Source organism: Herpailurus yagouaroundi, unplaced genomic scaffold (assembly GCF_014898765.1).
Source record: "Herpailurus yagouaroundi ecotype Mexico unplaced genomic scaffold, PumYag 159, whole genome shotgun sequence".
Lineage (NCBI taxonomy): Eukaryota > Metazoa > Chordata > Mammalia > Carnivora > Felidae > Herpailurus > Herpailurus yagouaroundi.
The window spans coordinates 30,368,634-30,386,613 of NW_024412400.1; the positions used below are offsets into that span (position 1 = coordinate 30,368,634).

At 39.2% G+C, this 17,980-nt stretch overlaps 1 protein-coding gene across 1 annotated transcript in view; it reads right to left on the reverse strand.

Moving 5' to 3' along the window:
* The window catches only part of RYK (receptor like tyrosine kinase), a gene marked incomplete at its 5' end in the record, with an annotated part of 108,471 nt that extends 90,492 nt beyond the window's left edge, over positions 1-17,979 (reverse strand). The window contains one exon of the mRNA XM_040481116.1: positions 17,844-17,979. Coding sequence (XP_040337050.1) covers positions 17,844-17,979 — 136 coding nt within the window. The remainder of the gene's footprint in view (positions 1-17,843) is intronic.
* Between the last annotated feature and the right edge of the window lies 1 nt (position 17,980).

The window sequence follows — 17,980 nt, forward strand, 5'->3', positions numbered from 1 at the left end:
CTCAACATCATTAGTCATGAGATACAAATCAAAACCACTATGAGGTATCACTTCACACTCACTAGGATAGCTCTAAGCATAAAAAAAAAAAAAAAAAAAAAACCAGAAATAGGAAATGTTAGCAAAGATGTGGAGAAATGGAATTTTTATACATTACTGGTGCAAAATGCAAAATGGTTCGGCCACTGTGAAAAACACTGTGGTGGTTCCTCAAAAAGTTAAACACTGGAGCTCATGGTTGGCTCAGTCAGTAAAGTATGCAACTCTTGATCTCAGAGTTGTGGGTTCAAGCCCCACATTAGGCACAGAGCTTACTTAAAAAAAAAAAGTTAACTACAAAATTACCCACAATACCATTTCTAGGTATACATCCAAAATTGAAGACACTCAGTCAAGCACATTTACCCGTGTTCACAGCATCATTATTCACAGTAGTAAAAACGTGAAAACAGCCCAGATGTCCATCAACAGATAAATGGATTTAAAAAACCTGATATATACATAGAATAGAATATTATTCAGCCATAGAAAGGAACGAAGTACTGATACATGCTATAATGTGGATGAACCTCCAAAACATTATGCTAAATAAAAGAAGCCAGACACAAAAGTCTCATATTATATGATTCCATTTATATGAAATATCCAGAATAAATAAATCCATAGAGATGGAATGCAAATTAGTGGCTGCCAGAGACTGAGGGAGGGGGAGAAGAGTGTTTAATGGGTAAGGAGTTTTACTTTGGAGTAACAGAAATGTTTTTGGAATAAGAAGTGGTGGCTGCACATCATACACAACTAAATGTCGCTGAATTGCTCACTTTAAATAGTTTTATATTACATGAATTTCACCTCAACAAATTATTTTTAAGAAAGAGGAGTGCCTGGGTGGCTCAGCTGGTTAAGCGCAGACCTTGGCTCAGGTCACGATCTCATGGTGCATCAGGCTCTGTGTGGACAGCTCAGAGCCTGGAGCCTGCTTCAGATTCTGTGTCTCCCTCTCTCTGTGCTCCCCCTCCCCCGCTCTCAAAAATAACATAAACATTAAACATTAAAAAAAAAAAAAAAAGAAAAAGCTGGCCTCTGCCTTGTAAATGGGAAGGGACTGTAATAAAATTGGCTTTCAGTGACTAGAAAGAATTATGAGGAAATTATCACTTACAAGAGAAATCAAGTCTCAATTAAGCTAAAGAGATAAAGAGATTATGAAAACAATCAAGAGACCTCAAGATCGAACTGGAACTGGAATCCTGCAAGATAATGTGAAAAGGTCAACAGAAAAGAGCACAGAGCAGGCAAAGCAGAGTGGGTGGAGGGGTTCAGCTGGAAGGTGGACAGGACCCAGAGTGGACAACCACAGAGTGAAAAAAGGCAGTATTTTGTTATTCAAATGAGTATAATTTTCCTATTCTAACAAAGGATGAAAAACATTTCAGTTGTTCGACTACAAAAACCAGACTTAAATTCTTCACTGCCAATTCCAGCAAAGTAGGAATGTTGTTCTTATTAGGAAATATGACATTTGCTCATAATTTTATTTTTAAACAATCCAAATTCAAAGCTGAAAAACCAAAGTTGTCCCCCAAAACTCTCAACTCCCATCAAGAAAATTTCATTTTTCGCTATACAATCTTAAGTTCAAACTTTAATTCAATGTCCGTGTCCTACATGTTTTGGCCTGTTTAGCTCAAGTTCAAATAATTCAATAGTTCAAAAATTTTTCCAGATGACTTTAAAAGTTAACTATTGGTTTCCCAAGGCCACAACAATGGTTGAACAGTGCCAATGAGCAAACCATCTCCCTTTATAAAAAGAGCCACCTTTATAGCACTTAAAACACATTCCAGGAAGCTGTTCACATGTCTGTCTTTCCCACTACAATGTACACCTCACAGCAGGGCTAGGGTCTTAGAATATTTGTAGCTATTCAAATGTTAGATGCATGAATGGCAGCCTGTTGGAAAAATCAACTACATCAAAGATGAATCTAAAGGGAAATGGTATTTTAAAGAAACTGTCAGGAATCAGTTAAGGCAGAAAAACAAAAGTGATGTTGTAGAAACAGAACTAAAGCAGAGTTTTTGCTAATAAGTAACTGAGTGAACTTTGGCAATCAATTTTTTAACTATTTTCTCAAGGCATCAATTTTCTCAACTAATAAAACAAGAGAGTTAAACCAGATGATGTTAATGTCCTTCCCCAGCCACAAATTTCTACTATTCTATGATATCATCTATGATTTCCAAATGTCAGCCAAACCTCTATTATATTCTATGATATCATCCAGAGTTTCTAAATGCTAGTCAAAACTTAAGTAAAAAATTTATTTAGTCAAGATAATCTTCCAGTTTCTTAGTACAGTGTAGTACATGAGCCAGGAGAAAAAAAAAGCCAACATCACTTATTATATATAAAACCACTAAATACTCTGTATTTTAATCCACACTGAAAATAAATAAATTAAATAAATAAGATCTTATTTCAAATATCCAAGTTTATGGAAACTAATGAGCTGAAATAGATACAATAAAATAATTTGTCCAGCAGGGGTCCTGGCTGGCTTAGTTGGTAGTGTGTGCAACTCTTAATTTCAGGGTTGTAAGTTTGAGCCCCACAATGGGTACAGAGATTGTTTAAAAGTAAAATATTAAAATAATAATAATAAGTCCATCAGAATCTAATAAATCTAGCTGTAGTCAAATTACAACTAGAAAATTAGCTGAGACCTGTTTAACTGCATTGTAAGACAAAGAATTTACAAATATTAGACTGTAGGAAAGAGGCATTCTTTCCTCATGATTAAAAAAGAAAAAGCACATAAATCTTCAATTCCTATAACTGTTCAAACAATAATCTTACACAGTAAGATTTTTCATATAATCCTCTACCAATTCACCATTTTCCTCCAATCTTTCTCCTATAACCTTAAGCGTCTCCACAGAACTTAGCTGAGAACATATACATGTATGCACAGAGAGTATAAAAAGAATAAAAGTGAGATTTTAGGAGAAAAACGATATGCCTAATGGACAACAGAAGACAATATAAATATGCCCCTCTCCCTCCACCCCCTTCCTGGCCAGCCCGTCTCATCTCCTGCCCAAGACTGGCCTCTTCCAAGGAAAGGCAAGCAGGCCCACCTCAGAGGTGGCTAGGGAGTCAACTTCAACGAAGGGAATCTCCTGATCCCTCTGAGGAAAAGCCAGACATCTGCAATCACAAAGCACCTTTCCCCACTTTGCCACTTTAGGAAGAAAACAGGATAATATGGTCAAAATCAATAGTTCACTTAAAAACAATCCACTTGGGGCACCTGGTAGCTCAGTCAGTTAAGTGTCTGACTCTTGCTCTTGGCTCAGGTCAAGATCTCATGGTTTGAGAATTCAAGCCCCAAGTCAAGCAGAGAGGAGTCTGCTTGGGATTCTCTCCTTCTCTGCTCCTTCTCTGCTCACACTCACACATGCTCTCTCTCTCTCTCAAAATAAGTAAACTTTTAAAAACTAAAAAGTAAAAAATAAAAAAAAATCCATAAAAGAATTCTCCCAAAGATGTGACTTATGCCACATCTGCAGAGACAATAAAGGTACTTCACAAATCCTATCCAAGTATTAGTAAGTAACAAAAACAACCCATAATCTCCAGCATTATAACATAACATATGAAGCATGCCCTGCCATTGTGCTAGAATGTCCCAGTATCTGGCAAAAGATACTCTGGAAAATAACTTGTCATTGGTACCTGCCCTATTTAAATAAGAAAACAAACTGACCAGTTCAAACATGGATTGCAGGTACATCTCTGTAATAGAGATGGAGTAAGTTACTGTTTGATCTGGTCACCATTTAACTTCTTTCATAGCCAACTCCCAATAGGAGTATGATCTCTGATCTCAGTCAGCCATGGAGGCCGTTAGTAACTTAGAGCTGGCTGTTATGTCCAGTGGTTCAAAGCACAATGGAGAACTCACAAATATCCCTTTCTCTGCCAGCAACTTGCATTGCAAAGTGCTAACTTGAAATCCAGTTCCAAAACTATGTGAATTCTCTTCTTAGCCAAGTCATTCAGCTCTCTGCTAAAAGTCCCATGAAGGCAGGGATATTTATGTTTTACTCACCAAAACATATTAAGCCCCTAAAATAAGGCCTAGTAGACAATGAATAAATAACTGTTTGGAGAGTTGAAAGTGTTGCTACTAAAGGCAATCAACCAGATGATATCTAAGTGACCTCTTTTCCAAACATTCTATCATTTTGGTTTTCCTTCCAAAACATGCAAATCCCTCACCAACAACTAAACTAAACAGTTTTGAGGATTACATAGCATTTTCATATACATTATAGTAACTGTGGTAACAGACATCCTGTTGTAGTTGAAAAGTATCTCATCTTATATATGAAAACCAACACTCAGAAACAGGAATTAAACACCTGTATCTTAAGATGGAATTTAAACTTAAATATGAAGATTTCAAATTTAGTATTGTCCCACACCACATTATCTACTATATTCCCACATGTGCTTGGGTTTTTGTTTTCAAATTTTTATTTAAATCATAATTAGTTAACATATAGTGTAATATTGGTTTCTAGAGTAGAATTTAGTGATTCATCACTTACATATAACACTCAGTGCTCATCATAACAAGTGGCCTCCTTAATGCCCATCACCCATTTAGCCCATCCCCCACCCCAGCCCTCCATCAACCCTCAGTTTGTTCTCTATTGTTAAGAATCTCATGGTTTACTTCCCTCTCTTTTTTTTCCTTCCCATATGTTCACCTGTTTTATTAAATTCCATATGAGTGAAATCATATGGTATTTGTCTTTCTCTGACTGACTTATTTCGCTTAGAATACACTCTAGTTCCATTCACGTTGTTGCAAAAGCAACGTTTCATTCTTTTCGATGGATGAGTAACATTCCATTGTATATATATACCACATCTTCTTTATTCATTCATCAGTCAATGGACACTTTGGCTCTTCCCAATGTTTAGCTATTGTTGATAATGCTGCTATAAACATCAGGGTCCATGTACCCCTTCAAATATGTATTTTTGCATCCTTTGGGTAAATACCTAGTAGTGCAATTGCTAGGTCTGTAGGGTAGTTCTGTTTTTAACTTTTTGAGGAACCTCCATATTGTTTATTCCTAAATTTGTGTACATGTGCATGCACACATATACAAACCTTAAAATATTTTCCTTTAAGTTGGACTAAATTCTCTCCTTTGACAAATAGTTTAAGTTAGAAAAGATGCAAAAAATAATAATCCTTGGCAAGGCACCTGGTTGGCTCAGTTGATTAAATGACCAATTCTTGATTTCGGCTCAGGTCACGATCTCCACAGTTTGTGAGATCTAGCCCCGCGTCAGACTCTGCACTGACTGTGGAGCCTGCTTGAGATTCTCTGTCTCCCTCTCCCCTGCTCTGTCTCCAATAAACTAAAAAATAATCATCATCATCCTTGGCTATTTCCACTTCTAGACAAGATAGAATAATAGGACCAGACTAACTCTCTTGTCTGAGATAGCCAAGAACCATACAAAATATGAGAGTTCACAAAGACAAGGACAGCTAGAGCATGCAGGATGAAATAACAGAGAGGAGAAAGTTACACAGGAAACCTCCAAAATCTGCAGAGAGCTGCCCTCCAGTCTTCAGTTAAGTACTCATCAGAGGATGCATAAGGAAGTTGCATGAGAACAGAGAAAGGATAAAATGTACAATCTTACTTACATAGTAACTGGAATATCACCTACACCCACCAGCCAGACTGGAAAACCTCATGATTCACACAGGTCACTGGAGAAAGTACACAAAAGAGTCTTTAACTCAGTAGTGGGGAATAATTAGCCTATACTGAGCATTGCTCCTGTCCTATCTAACAAATCCTAAAAGCAAGATCTGGAGGATCAAACTGTTTCCAAGTACTTAACTGAGTCCAGAACAAAACCCAAGAATATTTATAGGAATACAAAAATATTCAGCACCCACCAGAGTAAAATTCCCAATGCCTCCCATCCAATCAAAAACTACTTGGCATGCAAAAACAAAACAAAAGCAAAATAAATAATTAAATAGATAGATGTTAGATAAACTAACCGAAACCAACCCAGAACCAGCAGAGATGTTAGAATTAGTAGAAAAAACATTTAAACAATTATTATAGCTGTATTTCATTGGTCAAAAGTTAAGAAATATGGAAGACATAAAAAGACCCAAATCAAATTTCTAGAAATAAAAACTACAATGCATGTGATTAAAAAATACACTGGATAGGGGTGCCTGGGTGGCGCAGTCGGTTAAGCGTCCGACTTCAGCCAGGTCACGATCTCGCGGTCCGTGAGTTCGAGCCCCGCGTCGGGCTCTGGGCTGATGGCTCAGAGCCTGGAGCCTGTTTCCGATTCTGTGTCTCCCTCTCTCTCTGCCCCTCCCCCACTCATGCTCTGTCTCTCTCTGTCCCAAAAATAAATAAACGTTGAAAAAAAAAATTAAAAAAAAAAATACACTGGATAGAATTAATAGAAGCTTAAGCATTTCAGAAGAAAAGATGAGAAATTGTATTTCCCAGCTTTTAACAACTGGAAAAGGCTTCTGCCAGAATCTCTCTCGAATACTTCACATCCTTCAACTGTAGTAGAGACCAACAGTCTGCGGAGAAACTGCCACATGTCAAGCCATGGGGTGGCCTTAGTGCAGTATATGGGAAAGACAGAATGTGATGGGTACAATGATACTGATTTGTTTGTACAGAATGTAGAGCTATGGAAGCCAAGATGGGATATACTTAATCCAGAGAGTAGGGTACAAGGAACAGAAACTTGAGAAAATTAGGCAACCTCAAAGAAAAAGTATTAACAACCAATTTATTTAAACTCCCATCCATAAACGTAAGTCCAGTCCAACTCCCTTTTTGGATAATAACTCAGCAGACAATGGGAAATGATAAAGAGAATGATGACCCCCATAAGGCATAAGATGGTGAATCTCCTCTAAAAAGAAGTCTGGTTTATTCATTCATTGAACTTTTACTGAACATCTACTACATGCCGGCTATTGTTTTAGGTGCTGGGGATATAGAGTGGAATGATATAAAAGGTCTTTAATCAAACAGAATTAACTTTTCTATAGAGGGAGACAAAAACGAGTATTAGATGCTTAAAATAGAACAGGATGATAAGAACAGAGTGGTACTTGGGGTCAAACGTAGGAAAGCAAGGCTGAGGCAGTGACTTTTTTTTTCTTTTGAGACACAGCTCACAAGCAGGGTACAGGCACAGAGGGAGAGAGAGAATCTGAAGCTTAGCGTGGAGCCCCAATGATCCCACGACCCTGGGATCATGACCTGAGCCTAAATCAAGAGTCAGATGCTTAAATGAATAAGCCACCCAGGTGCCCCATAGGCAGTGACATTTTAAGTTGAGATCTGGAAGTCTCCAGCCTTGTGAAGATCTGGGTAAAGTATGTGAGGCAAAGCAACCATAAAAGGCAGACCCTAAGGTGAGAAAGAGCTTAGCACCAGAGGAACTAAGAACTAAACACATGGGGGAGAGGGGGATAAGAGAGGAAAGAGGTGGCAAGCAAGAGTCTTAATATAAACATTGACCTATAAATCAGAAAGATCTGAACAGCCCAGATGCTTGATATTTATGAATTGTTAATTTCTTGGGTGTGATAATGGTTATTATAAATTTTTAGATTCCCTATCTTTTAGAGATACATATTAAAATTTTTTTTATAAAATTATGTTTGAGGGGTGCCTGGGTCAGTTAAGTGTCTGACTCTTGGTTTCAGCTCAGGTCACAGTTCATGGGTTCAAGCCTTATATCTTGGGATTCTCTCTCACTCCCACTCTCTCTACTCCTCCCTTGCTTGCTCTCTCTCAAAATAAAACAAATAAACTTAAAAAAAATTAATGTTTGAGTTTCCTTCAAATAATCCAAGTGGGGAATCAGGGAAGTAAGAGCAAAGGTGTAGACTGGGGAGTGGAGTGGTATATACCCAAAAAAACTGGCCATGAGTTGATAACTGTTGAAGCTGGATGATGGGTACACAGAGGTTTGTTATACTAGTGTACTTCTGAATGTCTGAATTTTTCCATAATAAATACATTTTTAAAAGCAAAATGATTTAAAATAAATTGGAATTTTGAGGGTGATAAAACTATTCTATACAATACTTTGGTGGATACATGATACTATGCATTTGTCAAAACCCATATAACTACAATAAAGTGAACTTTAACGCATGCAAATTAAAAAAAAAATCATGTAGGAGGTCAAGGAATACCAGGGTGAAATACAGAATATAATATGACCCTTTCCAGAACCAGCTTTTGTGGGACCCAAATGCATCCATAAGCTTTCATCTATAAAGTACAAAGCCCCAAGGTCTAAGTCAGCACAGTATGCAAAATTTAATATGATTGGGTATCCATCCCTTTGTCTAGGGAAAGGGCTGAAGACTTTCACAAAATAAGGCTGAGAATCCCTGATATTTCTTTTGCCAGCAACTTCTACGTGAAAACTGAATTACTATTGCTTGTAAACTTAATGGTAATATCTCACTGTCGTTTGCTTTCCTTGCAAGGAGATTACTACACAGCCATTACCATAAGCAAATAATAAATACCACCAGTAAATTTTACAACTCTGAAAGAAAGTTGGGACAGGTATCCCTCCTCCCCCCAAAAAAGGAAAGGTGGTCACCGTTTTACAATACCATATTTCATTTCATGCAAAGTGTACCATTATTTTTTTGTGGCACTAAGAAAGAAATAGAACTGTCAATTAACTGAATACTTACCATTGAGTATAAAATGGTTCCAATTTCAGAGATGTCCAAACATGGGAAAACTGTACATCATATAATGAATGAAACGTGGCATTCAAAAAGTTCATGAGTTGGGCCCCATCTCAGATCTCCTAAACAAATTGCTCAGGATAGGCCTAGGAATTCATATTTTGTTTGAGTTTCTCAGATGATTCTGGTTAGATAAACACTAAGTAAACTGCTAGCCTTCAGAGGCAGCACAGAAAGAAAGCATGCACTCTGGAGTCACATAGCCCCAGACATCTCTGTGACCTCCAGCAAATTCTGTAATTTCCCAGAGCCTCAGCTTTATCTATTCAAAAAAAATGTCAATGCCACCACCTACTTTGTATGACTGACTAAAGGAGAACACATGTGAAGTACTTGGTTCACATGTGAACAAAAGGTATAGCAAGAGGTATACTAAAACACACATATTTATAGAAGAATATATTTATTTATAAACAAGACATAACATTTATTTTATGAACAAACATGGGACCTAGAAACTACTTTTAAGAAATATTCTTGGGAATGCAAGCTGGTGCAGCCACTCTGGAAAACAGTATGGAGGTTCCTCAAAAAACTAAAAATAGTTGGGGCGCCTGGGTGGCGCAGTCGGTTAAGCGTCCGACTTCAGCCAGGTCACGATCTCGCGGTCCGTGAGTTCGAGCCCCGCCGCGTCGGGCTCTGGGCTGATGGCTCGGAGCCTGGAGCCTGTTTCCGATTCTGTGTCTCCCTCTCTCTCTGCCCCTCCCCCGTTCATGCTCTGTCTCTCTCTGCCCCAAAAATAAAACGTGGAAAAAAAAAAAAAACCTAAAAATAGAACTACCCTATGACCCAGCAATTGCACTACTAGGCATTTATCCATGAGATACAGGTGTGCTGTTTCGAAGGGACACATGCACCCCCATGTTTATAGCAGCACTATCAACAATAGCCAAAGTATGGAAAGAGCCTAAATGTCCATCGATGGATGAATGGATAAAGAAAATGTGGTATATATATACAATGGAGTATTACTCGGCAATCAAAAAGAATGAAATCTTGCCATTTGCAACTACATGGATGGAACTGGAGGGTATTACGCTAAGTGAAATTAGTCAGTCGGAGAAAGACAAAAATCATATGACTTCACTCATATGAGGACTTTAAGCGACAAAAGGGATGAACATAAGGGAAGGGAAACAAAAATAATATAAAAACAGGGAAGGGGACAAAACAGAAGAGACTCATAAATATGGAGAACAAACTGAGGGTTACTGGAGGGGTTGTGGGAGGGGGGGGATGGGCTAAATGGGTAAGAGGCATTAAGGAACCTACTCCTGAAATCACTGTTTCACTATATGCTAACTAATTTGGATATAAATTTTAAAAAATAAAAAATAAAATAAAAAAAAAGAAGAAATATTCTACCACTCAGCAGTATCACTTGCTGGGCACAATACAAAGAATCATTCACTAAGTATATATTATGTAACTCAGCAATATATACACACACATTTGTTTTGGCACATCAGATTTTAAGGGGTCCCACAATAAATCAAAGTTGTTTAATAACATTTTGATCAGAAAATATTGTACTTGATTTGCATCAACAAGGGTAACACAATAAAAGCATACGTTTTTAAGTGTAATTCAATTTCAGAGTAGCCAAAGGCTCTATTTCATGTCCAAGTTTTTGTTTTGTTTTGTTTTGTTTTAGTATGTATAACTGGCAAGTTTTGTCACAACACTGGCATAAGTGCATTAAAACCACAAAAGTAATGCTATGGAATTTCTCAATTCAGGGTGCTCAAAGAAATACCCATGTTTCATTTGTTTCTAAAGTGACCCTTAAAATCCAAACAGTATTTTAGGCAGCACCTCCAAAATTGAGTAGTCAACTCAGGATGTGACTCACAGGGGGCAGATTTAGCCATAATTGGATAGCGTTCTCCCACATGTGTAGCATGAAGAAGGGGGGGGAAAACTCAAAACCCACAATTGCACAATGTCTCAGCCTAACTCTCCCAATGAAGAACACATGGACTCAAATTAATGCTGCATCGATGCCACCAACCACACCCAAAACACCCAGGTCGAAGAGTTTGCTTCAGGGTGCTAACTCAACTCCAATGACAATCACCCACACCTCCTCAGGTCATGCCAGACCCATCGGTAGGAAGGACACCCTCACTGCCCTCCCTGACCAAGCACTTGGCCTAAGGTTTAAGAGGAAAGAGAGGTGCTGGGAGGAGTGGAACACATGGCTCATCTCATTTTTCTTTCCATCAACCACCTCCCAAAAGAGAAGAGTCCCTCAGTTCAGCACCCCAATTCTGAAACCTTAGTGTCCTCTGTGACTCCTCTCTTTTCTTTAGCCCTCAGGTCTCTCCCCACTACGTGGTTTTCCAAACTCCCTGCAAATTCCTCACCAATCTATCCCACTCCTTCAACTGCCCTAGTTGATCCCTCTTATCACCACAAGGCTGACTCTGTCCCATTTCCCAGAACCAGCTTATCTGTCTCCAAGCCCCTTTTCACTGGAGCCAGTCATCTTTTCTGTAACCCAGTCCTGTTTGTGCACTCTCCTTTCCTAAATTCAGCAGCTCCTCATTACCTACAAGATAAAATTCAAATTCCTAATCCAATCTTAACCTAATTCCCAGCTTTATATTCTCCCTGGCTTTGCCAATTTTTCTCATTTTAGCCATATTAGATTTTTCCTACTTCCTGATTTCACACCCATCTGCTTCTATACATCTATAGCTTTTTCAAGCTATCTTCTCTACCCGGCATGAACTGCTCCTCTTTTCTGCCTATCAAACCCATCCTGAAGATGAATTTCAAATGCCTCAGTTCCTGGAACACTTTCCCTAAACTCTCTAAGCCTCTCTCCTCTTCCCCTTCTAAACTCAAAAGTAATCACTCCTACAATATAAAAGTACCCACTCCTCCAATAAAAGTAATCACTTCTTACTTATGTCAATCAGTAGTATAACTCTTATCTCAGTGTTATAGTTATCAATATAAAAGTCTCCCCTACAAAATTCCCAATTCTTCAAGAAAAGGAATTTAGTAATTCTGAATTGCTATTTTCTCCCTCAATATATGGTACTTGGTTGAGCTTCAAAAATTTTGACTGGACTGATTTGGAGAGCACTGATCTCATCTTGTATTAAACTGATTTTAAATAAGATATGAACAATGCTTAATTCTTTCAGAGGGTATTTATTTAAAAGAAAAGCAAGTTACCCAAACTGAATTTCTAATTGGTGAAAGGCAGAATCTATTCTTAGAAGACCCCTGACCCTTACAAATCCCTATCACTACCATGACTGCTGCCATAACCAGTTTATACCATACTGCTTACCCCTCAGCATTTTATTCCCAAACCCTTAGCACTGCCCCAGTCACATGCCAGTTTCACAAGTCCTGGATTTCCAGGGAACTGAGTACTATTAGAATTATCAATTAGAGAGAGAACATGGGAGGATGCAGATAATAGTCAAGACCACAAACATGTGGCAGCAGGCTTTCAGATTCTACTTCTTGGGTATTTTTGGTTAATCACTGCTCCTCCAGAGCTCACAAGGAGGCAAGATGGATTCTGGATTCAGGCATGACTAAGTCAAGACCTGACCCTCTACCAAAGGGTCCCAAATCAAAGTCCTCAACAGTAAAAATGGGGAAATGGACATGGCAGCCTGTTAAGAAGAGTAAATGAGAGCAATGAAACTAGGCCTGAGGAAACAGGGATGCCACCACATGGAGAGTAAAACCTCCTGAGGCTTTTGGAGTCTCTGTACACGTAGACTTCCATCAGGACTGTATGCCTTACAATCAAGGAAGTGGGTTAGTTACATACTTCCGCCAAGCCTGTTTCCTCATCTATAAAATGGAAATAACAATATATATTTAAAACAGGAATTACCTTTGCGCCTGACAGAGGGAAAAGATTGCTACACGTCAGCAGCAATCTAAAAAGTGTCAACTACTAGTCTTCTAAATATTATTCCAAAAAAAAAAAAGAAAAAGAAAGAAAGAAAAAAAAAAAACACAAACCCTGTTATACATCAACAGCTCTTCAATAGTCAAAGCCCAATCCTGGGGCACCTAGGTAACTCAGTCGGTTAAGCGTCCGACTTTGGCTCAGGTCATGATCTCGCGGCCCGTGAGTTCAAGCCCGCGTCAGGCTCTGTGCTGACAGCTCAGAGCATGGAGCCTGTTTCAGAGTCTGTGTCTCCCTCTCTCTCTGACCCTCCCCCATTCATTCTCTGTCTCCCTCTGTCTCAAAAATGAATAAACGTTAGGAAAAAACATTAAAAAAAAAAAAAAGCCCAATCCTGTCATTTACATATTGTGAAATGACCACTCACCTTTATCCCCACTTCTTCCCCAACTCCCTGAAAGGAAACTAATGAAATCACAAAGACATTAAACCACAAAGACAAACACAAAGGGGAAAAAGACAACAACACATCATAAATTTCAACAAACTTCTTCAGGAGGGGAGCCAGGTGAAGAAGTGGTCACTGCTCCTCAGGACCCCTCAGGCACCAAAGGCCAGCCTGAGGCTCAGGCTTGACAAAGAGGAGCTTCTATAAGGGGTGGGCTCCCAGATCCAGCAGGAGACCCTAAGTTTTTTCTGAAGAAACTGAACCACAGAGGCAGAAGAACAATAAAGAGAAGTCCAAATCTATACCGGGAATGGTGGCACCCTCCATCCCTCCTTAACCAGATAACCCAAACCCAGACAATCAGTGTATTGCCAAACACACCAGAGGCAGGCTATTGGAGATACCTTCTCTGCAGACACTAGTCCCAAGGAGGATGTGAAGGTACTGTTATGTGAGGTAGATGCCCCATAAAAAGTCTACCTGTACTCCAAGGGAAGTCATGAGACCACCAGCACACACACTCTCTCTCCTGATCAACTTTCCAGCATCTCACTCTTAATTGTAGACAGCCAAGGACCACCAGATGTTTGTGATGTAAACAAACATAAAAAGAAATGAATAAGCACACTGGAGGAAGCAGAAGAAATATTAAAAACATATTAAACATATAGAAAAAATGAAAATCAAATAGACACATACCTCAAAGATAAAATATCCATAAAATAAGAAAATGGAAACAGAAAATGAAATTAAATGGAAATGAAACCAGAGAACAAAAACCTTCTGAAATTTAAAAACACCACCATTAAAATTTTTTAAATAAAAGCCTATAAAATTGAGAAGATCCCCTTGCTACTGTCCACATCCAAATACAAAGATGTAAGTAACAGACAACAAAAGAGTATCTGAAGATCAATTCCAGGATATTCAATAATCAAACCAACACGTGTCTCAAAAAGAAAAAACAAAAAATAAAGGGTAGGAAATTATCAAAGTAATAGACATTCTCGAAAACTGAAAAAATATGAGTCTATAGGCCAAAGGGCCTATAAAATAAAATAGACAACAGGTGAGAAGAAGGACCCACACAAAAACTTACAAAATTTCAGAATGCTGGAGAAAAAGATGCTTACCTTCAATTAAAAAAAAAAAAAAAAAAAAAAGAAAAGAAAACAAAGAAAAATAAAAGGAATCAGATGGCTCTGGATTTTTCATCAGAAACCGTTAAAGCCAGGGGCACCTGGGTGGCTCAGCTGGTCCACTTCGGCTCACGTTGTGAGTTCAAGCCTCACATCGGGCTCCACACTGACAGTGACAGCCTGCTTGGGATTCTCTTTCCCTCTCTCTCTGCCCCTTTGCTGCTCGCTCTTGCTCTTGCTCCCTCAAAATAAATAATAAACTTTAAAAAAAAAAAAAACCTTTATAAAGCCAGAAACTGTGAAAATGTCATCAAAATTATGGAAAAAAATATTTTCAGCCTACTATTCTAAATTTAGCCTAATCATCTATAAAGCATCTATAAATCATCTAGAAAGTATCTAGCTTGGACACCTTCAGACATGCAAGGCCTCAAATAATTTACCTACCATGGAAGCCACTGAGGGTACCCTTTAGCAAATGAGGCAAACCAAGAAAAAGAAAACAAGTGATCCAGGAAACAGGCTCCAAGGCAGAAGAGAAGGGAACAGAAATCACAGAAAAAAATAATACTACTGTCCAGACTGAAGCAAGAGAATGGAAGGCTCCTGAGCAAGGGAGTCTCTAAGAGGAAACCAAGTGGAACTGAGGGATGATTTGTGCTACCTGGAAAAAATATCAAAAGGCACTGAACATATTTCTTGGTGTTTGAGGAATGTAGCCATAGATACACGAAAAACTAATCAAAAACTTGAAGGCAATTATTTGCTCCAGGGGAAAAAAAAAAAAAAAAACAGAGAAAAACCCCCACATAATCTGGCATCACTATTTAACTCAGAAGTGAGCAATAAATTTTTATACAATAATGTCATTTCTGATGGTTGGTTTTACTAAAAATTGTTATGTAGCTATATTGAGGGACTGAGAGAGAACAGGGCAAATGATCACTTATGATACTAGAAAGTCAAGTCCCTATTCTACATTAATTTCAAAATATGAAAGTAAAAACCAGGAAAATAAATGAACAGAACTATAACTGGTACGAGATGGTGGCTTCCACTGTAAAATAGGACGTGGAGGATAAAGAGGCTAAGGGTAGAACGCTGTTGTTTTATGTTAAGCCTTTTAGCACTATTTGATTTTTTAACTGTGTGCATATATTAATTGGATTAAAACAACAACCTATTCTCATATCAAGGGCAATTAGTTCAATTTATAAAGCTGTCATTATCAACTTCACTTACAAGTTTTTTATTTGGAATTCCAAACTCATTGTCTTAGATATATTACAAAATGATGGTTAGTTTCCCAAGTCAGCGTTCAGAGGCATTTAACCCATCATGATACAAAAATATGGTACAAACTATTATTTCAAGTAGTTTTAAACACTAAGAGTTTCTGTGAGAAACTGCAGTCTGAGAACTCAATATGCCTCGTACAGATCTGAACCCTACCCACTTGTTCTTCTGCCCCCAGGAGCAGCCAAGGAATACTTTAAAGGTAGAATGGATGAGGGAGATGGACATGGATCTGGCAAGAAGGAGAGTCAAACTCCCGGTAACAAGTCCACTCTATTTGCATTAAAGAAAATACTACTGGAGGTCCCTCTTGCCCCAGAGGTTGGTCAGTGAGGCAATCTTCCCTCCCCTCCTTCCCACAGCCCATTCCTGGGCAGAACCTGGATGCTCATCAGTCGGGTGACAAATACATACACATCATTTCAAGTATTAATTAGCAATGATTTCTTTTCCACCATGCCATAATAAAACCTCTATACAAACAATATCTTCATTACCCTTAATAAAACTTTGTGGCCTATGTCAACATTATGTTTAATTTTTTTTAATGATTATAAATTATGTGACCTTGAGAAAGTTACTTAAAGCCTCACTTTTCTCAACTCTAAAATGGAAATAATGGTGTCTACTTAACTGGGTCATAAGAAAATTAGAGGAAATGATGTGTATAAAACATAAAGGGGCAGGTAAATGGCAGGCACTCAATCAATGTTAGCCTCTGGTTGTTCCCTGTCCCTCATCCCCACCTGGCTGGTTTCTAACACCTATTCTTATATATAAACAAAGCCACAAATCATATGCAGTACTTGCTTTTACCAAAAACAAAAACAGAAACCTTTAAAACCCATGCATAATGCATTAATTTTTAAAAATAATTATGTGATACGAGTCGATTTATAAGTATTTTTCCTAAATCTTAGTTTTATGTTCCAAGTACTAACCTAATTTGCAGTTTTAATTCATCTCAACTAAATTTAGCTTGTTCAACTAGACTAAAAAGAGGATTAAGAAGGGCAGGACATTACAGAAACTCAGCATTCTTCTTTGATTAAAGACTACAAACCCATATATGTAACAACGTGTAAACAGACCGCTGCAAGCAATACCATTTCAACTTTGAGTCGACCTCAAGAAAGTCTTATAAACTTAAAAAAAAAAGAATAAAACTGACAGATAATGGATGATAAAAAAAAAAATTCTCCCCCCCCCCCCCCATCACACAGACACACCACAAACTCGAGATTAAATGAAGAGAGGGGAAATGTTATTCTGTGCCGCAACACACAAAAGAAAGTCTAACACACAAAGAAATGTCTAGGTATCTGCAACTACCAAAGACTTCCCATTTGGGGCCATTTCTCTCAGACCTTCCTCTAAGGCTCATTTCCAGAATCCACAAAGTCTTAGCACAAGAACACCATTATTTTTCAAATCAATTCCCCAAACGACAAAGCTAATTACGTACAACAGAACAACCAACTGACCCAAAGCTAAGTTCTCCTTTCCCTACAAGGTATTCAAAGGAGGCCCTGAACAAACAGTCCACAGTCCAACACATCCAAGACAAGAACCAAAAAGATACTGGAGAAGTTAGCAGGTCTGCTACCGGAAGATTCGTTCACCATTGAAAATTATGCTTTTCGGTCACAAGATTTGAAGACTGCCACTAACGTGTAGTGCCCTTTCTCCCTTCCCCCCTCCCGCCTCATTTAAAAAAAAAAAAAAAAGTATGGTAACAAGAAAGTAAGAGCACAGTATTGTGGTCGTCAAAACCACAGGCAAGAATGTGCAGGTTTGGTCTAAATAAACGTGGACTCGAGGTATCCAAAATCCAGGGCCCTAGAATGACACGCATCAGGAATGGTCAAAGAAACTTGGTGCGGCAGGGAAGAAAAGTTAGGGCGCTTGACTGCGGAATAGGGCCAAAGGCTGAAGGGGCTGTGAGGAGGACGGAACGGGGTGGATCCCAGGTCTTTCGCGGCGGGGCAGCGAGGGCGAAGGGGGTAGGCCGGAAGGCTGACCTGGGGCGGGGGCCGGGCAGGGACCACACCTCCCGGCCAGCGAGGCAGGCAAAGGCCAAGGCCCGGGGACGACCCCGAGTACTGGGACGTGACCTGCTCGCGGTCCCCGGCCCGCGGACTGGGCCGCAGGCAGCCGGAAGCAGCCGGGGTCGGGCCCGACCTGCCCACCCCGGAGCAGGCGGCCCCTACTCACCAATGAGCCGGCGCACCTCGTCCTCGCTCAGGTAGAGGCTCACGCTGGGCCCCGCGGCCGCCGGCGACAGCGCAGGAGGCCGCGGGGCCGGGGCGGCGGCGGCGCCGGGCGCGGGTAGCAGCGGCAGCAGCGCGAAC